Genomic DNA, 5,770 nt, shown 5'->3' with positions numbered 1-5,770 from the left:
GTGAGCAGTGGGCATCCAGACGACACCAGTAAGCTACTTAAGATCTCTTGAGAAAATGCCTTTTGGAGCAGAAGGATCTTCAGTTAACCTTTGCTAAGCTAGCCTCCTGCCCTTTCTTTCCTCCCCAGCTTGGACGCCATGACAACTGTCAGGTGATCTGGCAAACACAGCCCTGGCAGTCTGCACCAGGGCCGCCAGTGGAAGGGAGCGTCCGTTCTGCGGTTTGAGATGCAGAGAGCCCCCAGGACGACTCTCCCCCGAGGCAGCGCGTGCCAGCAGCGCACCTGGGAGAAAGCCTACCAGCATCACAGGAGAAGGGTAGGAAAGGCAGTGCCAGGTGCCAGAGCGTCACCTGGGAAATGCCAGGGCTTTCCCTGGAAACCAAAGGCCAATTTTATTTTCAGAGATGGAATGGTTGAAACGGTATTTCCTTAAAAAGTTGGTCATATGTGTTACCATACAATGAAAATTCCATTAAGTGGGTTATGGTTATTTTAGGACTCTGAATTATGGCATGTTTATAAAGTACTTAATTTTTCTTAAATGACTCGAAGGTATGTTAAGACACAAAAGTCCAGGGACCCTCTTCCCTATCAAAAGAGCATACTCTAGTGGGAACTAAAAGCTGACTTTTATCTCTACTAGGAGATATGCTATTATTTCCACTTATTTCGTGTAAATGTGGGTATCATTTGAGAAGGCCACCTTGTGCTTTCAAAATGGCCTGCGTAGTGGCCTTCTGCCCGAGACCCAGTGGGGCCGTCTAACTGCACGGCGCTCCAGCGGGGCTGTCCCTCTGTGTCTGTGCTCCTCAAAGTTGAGAAATGCTCTTAAGAAGGGAGCATCCCAGGGGGGTGGGCGGGGGTGGGGGAGTGCTGCTCTGTGGTGTTCAGGGCGGGGACCCATGGTTTTGGCAGGATCCGAGATCCAGGTTACCTTTCCACTTCTCCCAGGATTCTGCCTGCCTGGGTTGTGGGGACACTGTGGTTTCAGGGAGATCACACTTACCTTCAAGGCTGCTCTGGTGCCCACACACACCTGGGCCCTGCACCTGCTGACCTCCTCAGGAGCCTGGCTATCCTAGGGCACACCCTCATTTCCTCAGACCTCTGGCTTCCTGAAGTCTTCTCTGTGCCCTCTCTGAGGAAGTCCACCTCCATTGCTCTCTGATTCCTTCTCCTGCCATTTCATGTCACCACATGATTGATGTAATGTGTTTATTTTGTCTTACTGTTTCCCCCATCTGGGAGGGCGGTGACTGCATTCTGTTGCTATGATATCCTCAGCACCTAGAGCATATAGTCAGTCACAGTTAGCAAGCAGTGGTTGGCAGGGAAAAACGGGAAGAGTGAGTATGACAATAATACGCACAAAATCAGTTGGTGTCGCCTCTTTGAATAATAGGGAAGAAGGTAAATGCATGAGTGTTTTGTTGTTCATGGATGTGTCCCAGAGACTACAACTGTCCCTGGCAAGAGGTAGGTGATTGGTAAATGCCCCCAAAGGAAGTGAGTAGCCAGGCTCTACGCCTAAGAGACGTAAGACAAAGAAGATTCACAACGGTCAGGGTGTGAAGGGGGAAGCTGATGAGAAAGTGCCGGTATGCTGGCGTTTGGCTTGGGGCCCCGTGCAGCTGTGAAGCACGAAATCACGTGGCTCTGATGAATGCAGCTCCGAGATGTCCAGGAACAACGTGGTTGCTGGGCCTGAGAAGGGAGTGCCTAACGCCCTGATGCGGCCCGGCGGCCCAGTGTCTGGTGCTGAAAGGAGGGCCGCATCTCTTACCTGGAAGGGAAGGAAGTGAAGACAGAGGCCAGTCTCAGCTACACTCAACTAAGAAAGACGAAAAGAAGGGAATGGTGGGTATGGAAGGAGGCAGCGGGGGCCAGAGAGGCCATTCCAGGCGGGGATGATGCCAAGAGTCCCAGCAGAGGTTTGCCGGTGAGGAGAGGAGCGGTCAGGACAGGAGGACGTCAGAGGGTGGAGGGCACGGAGCACCGGCAGGGCCATCCTGTGGTGTAGACCTCATGGTGGGAAGACAAGACCATGGTCCACATGGGGAAGGTCCCAGTGAATGACAGGAATCTGGGCCTGCAGCAGAAGGAGGCAGAGGCACAGGAGGGCAGTGGAGGAGAGGCCCCACTGCCCTGCCTGGAGGGACTCCTTTTACCACCCAGACCTCACCACTTGGCACTAAAACTTGGCCTAAAACAAATTCTTCTTCCTTATTAAGAGTAGTGTGAGGGGCGCCTGGGTGGCTCAGTCGGTTAAGCCTCCGACTTCGGCTCAGGTCATGATCTCACGGTTCATGGGTTCGAGCCCCGAGTCAGGCTCTGTGCTGACCACTAGGTCACAGCCTGGAGCCTGTCTTCAGATCCTGTAACTCCTTCTCTCTCTGACCCTCCCCTGCTCACACTGTCTCTCTCTCTTTCAAAAATAAATAAAAACATTTTTAAAAAATTACACACACACAAAAAGAGTAAGGTGAACCAGCTCTTTAGAGTTAGTTTCTTATTGCTTGGCTTCCTTGGAAACATACAAGACCTTGATGCAATAGAAGGGGAAACAAAGATTTGTGCCCAAAGCATCTCTAGAATCCAGTGCCTTGTCCTCAGCCTGGCTTCTCAACAGGACCTTCTATCTTAGAGAACACCCACCATGCTAAAAATAAAATTTAAATAATCTTAATAATGTAGAAGTTGAGACTGATATTTCCCTCATATAATAAAATATGAATATCTCAGTCCTAAGACAATATCTCCGTTAATAAGGAAACAGTAGGGGTTTCCAGGGTAGGGGTACCTGGGCGGCTCAGTCAGTTAAGCATCCAATTTTGGCTCAGGTCATGATCTCACAGTTTGTGAGTTTAGGTCCCACATCGGGCTCTGTGCTGACAGCCAGAGCCTGGAGCCTGTTTCAGCTTCTGTGTCTCCCTTTCTCTCTGACTCTCCCCTGCCCCTCTCTCTCTCTCTCTCTCTCTCTCTCTCTCTCTCTCTCTCTCAAATAAATATTTTTTTAAAAAATAGGGAAACACTAAAAGTATTCCCTATGAAGTAATAAATAAGACAAAGATGCCTACCCTTTTAAATTGTGTTGAAGGTGTTAGCCAAAGCAAATAGACAAATCCATTAGGCATGAAAATGAAATGAAATGGGTATTGGGCTTTTTTTTTCCTCTTTCTTATATGAAATGAGTAAATATCTGAAGAACTCAGAAAAATCAATGAAGAATCAAATTTAAATTGGGAAAAAGAATTGCAACTTATATAATAAAGGGTTAATATCCTTATATGTATAAGGATCCTCTAAATATAAGAAGAAAAATGCAACCCTCCCCATATGAAGATGGGCAAGTGATGTGAACAACCCTGCAAACAGCTCTCGGGCCTGTGAAGAGTCGGTCAATTTCGTTAGAGAAATACAAATGAAATTCACACTGTAACCATTTTTCAACTATCAGGTTGGCCAAAACACCCCAGATTGTTGGCATGCTCTGGGAAAAGAAGTCAGTGTCCACAGTGCCGGTGGGCGTGCAGCAGAGAGCAGCCCCGCGGGGGATTTAGCGGTACCCGATGAAACTGCACATGTGCCTACCCTTCGACCCGGCAGCACCCATTCCAAGGGCACACTGGCAAAGATCCGAAAAGAAATTGCTAAAGATACTAATTGCTGCAATATTTGTAACAGCAAAATTGGAGCTAACCCAAATGGCCATCAAAAACAAGCTGGGTGAGTAAGTTAGGATGCTTTTACACAATGAAGTCCTATGCAGGTCCGAAAAAGGAGTAAGAACCCTCTCTCTGGCCTCCTATAGAATTATGTCTAGAATTTATTGTGGAATGGAAAAAGCAGCATGGAGAAAAATGTGTAAAATATGCTACTTTCATCTAAAAAAGAGAGGATGAAAACATGTATATGTATAACAAATACATTGATATATACACACATATTATACATCCTTATATTTTCAGAAATGAAAGGAGTGACAGCAAAATTAGACATGTCATCAGAGAGTAGAGTGAAGATGACAGGGATAGAACCCAGACCTCTTAGAAAAGGTGATTGTTTGACAGATTTGACACTGGAGCTAGGTAAATATGTTACATATTATAAGAGAAAATTAAACTTAAAAAACATTCCAAATATTGAAAATAAAATGAATCTGAGTGCAGATGCAATTGGTTCATTACCATATTGAGAGCAACGATTTCAGTAGTCTTTATTTTTTAAATTTATGTACTTCTGTTTACTGTCGAGGTAGTGGTAACGCACGCTGCTGTGTTAGCGTCGGGCGCACAGCACAGTGGCCCCGTGCCTTCTACATTGCTCAGGGCTCACCGCCGCTCGTGTGGTCGCCGTCCGTCACCATCCGGGGTCGCTGCCGTGCTATCGGCCACATCCTCGGTGCTGTATTTTCATCTCCCCGACTTACTTATTTTCTAACTGGACGTTTGTACCCCAGTCCCCTTCATCTGTCTCACCCGTCCCCCACTCCTCTCTCCCCTCTGGCAACCTCTGGTTTGTTCTCTGTATTTATGAGTCTGGTTTATGTTTGTTTGTTTGTTTGTTTGTTTTTTAAGATTCCTATTGACTTTCTCTGACTTATTTCTCTTAACATTGTGCCTCTCCAGGTCTATTCATAATGTCACAAATGGCAAGACCTCATTTTTTTTTTATGGCTTATCCTTTTGAATTAGTGTTTTCGTTTTCTTTGGGTAAATACCCAGTAGTAGAATTACTGGATTATATAATATTTCTATTTTTATTTCTCTGATTACTACATGCTAGTAGCACCTCCATACTGTCTTCCATAGTGGCTGCACCAATTTACATTCCCACCAACAGCAGACGAGAGTTCTGTTTCTTCCACATTCTCACCAACACTTGTTATTTCTGGTCTTTCTGATTCTAGCCATGCTGAGTAGTTGGAGTGATCTCTCACGGGTTTCAGTTTGCAGTTCCCTGATGATGAGTGATGTTGAGGATCTTTTCATGTGTCTTTTGACCATCTGGATGTCTTCTTTGAAAAAGTGTCTTTTCAGGGCCTCTGCCCATTTTTTAATTAGATTGTTTTTCAGCATTGAGTTATACGAACTCTTTGTAGATTTTAGATATTAACTCTTACTGGATAAGTCATTTGTAAATATCTTACTTTGGATACTAACCTCTCATCAGATATGTCATTTGCAAATATCCTCTCCTATTCTATAGGTTGCCTTTTCTTTTTGTTGATGATTTCCTTTGCTCTACAAAAGTTTGTCATTTTGGTATAGTCCCAATAGTTTATTTTTGCTTTTGTTTCCCTTACCTGAGGAAATGTATCATAAATATGTTGCCAACATCCATGCAATGTCAATATTATTCTAACAGACTGTGGGTATTTAGGGTGGGATAAAGCAAATGGGTAGTTCTGATGGTGTCATTGAGAACTGGGAATTATAGCTTGGGAGGAGGGAAATACAGAACCCCACTAAATTGAATGGGGTTCTGGAAGGATCAGATGGGCTCTGTCTATGGCAAAGGCCTTCAAAGAACAAACCTGGTGTTAACAAAACTACGCACCTAGACCATGGTCCCTAAATGCCATTTCCTACTGGAAGAGCCAGGCTCTGCCCTTGAAATAGTGGATTCCAAGTTGAGATAGGATATATAAAAGATAACCCTGTGTCACCTTGTCACTCCAGCAAGCAAGGAAGCTGTCAAGGCTATTAGCATGGTTTTAAAAACCAACTGTTTTTAAACAAAAAATATGTTAATATAAGTATAGAAAG

The 5,770-nt window shown here is 45.0% G+C and overlaps 1 protein-coding gene across 1 annotated transcript in view; it reads left to right on the top strand.

The window, feature by feature from the left end:
* Positions 1-203: 203 nt before the first annotated feature.
* CFAP97D2 (CFAP97 domain containing 2) overlaps positions 204-5,770 on the top strand; it is a 15,197-nt gene continuing 9,630 nt past the window's right edge. The window contains exon 1 of the mRNA XM_029938405.1: positions 204-318. Within this exon, the coding sequence (XP_029794265.1) occupies positions 229-318 (90 nt within the window). The 5' untranslated portion in view covers positions 204-228. The remainder of the gene's footprint in view (positions 319-5,770) is intronic.

The sequence above is a fragment of the Suricata suricatta genome, chromosome 4, assembly GCF_006229205.1.
Source record: "Suricata suricatta isolate VVHF042 chromosome 4, meerkat_22Aug2017_6uvM2_HiC, whole genome shotgun sequence".
NCBI classification, from domain to species: domain Eukaryota; kingdom Metazoa; phylum Chordata; class Mammalia; order Carnivora; family Herpestidae; genus Suricata; species Suricata suricatta.
This window is presented reverse-complemented; position numbering and strand designations above follow the sequence as displayed.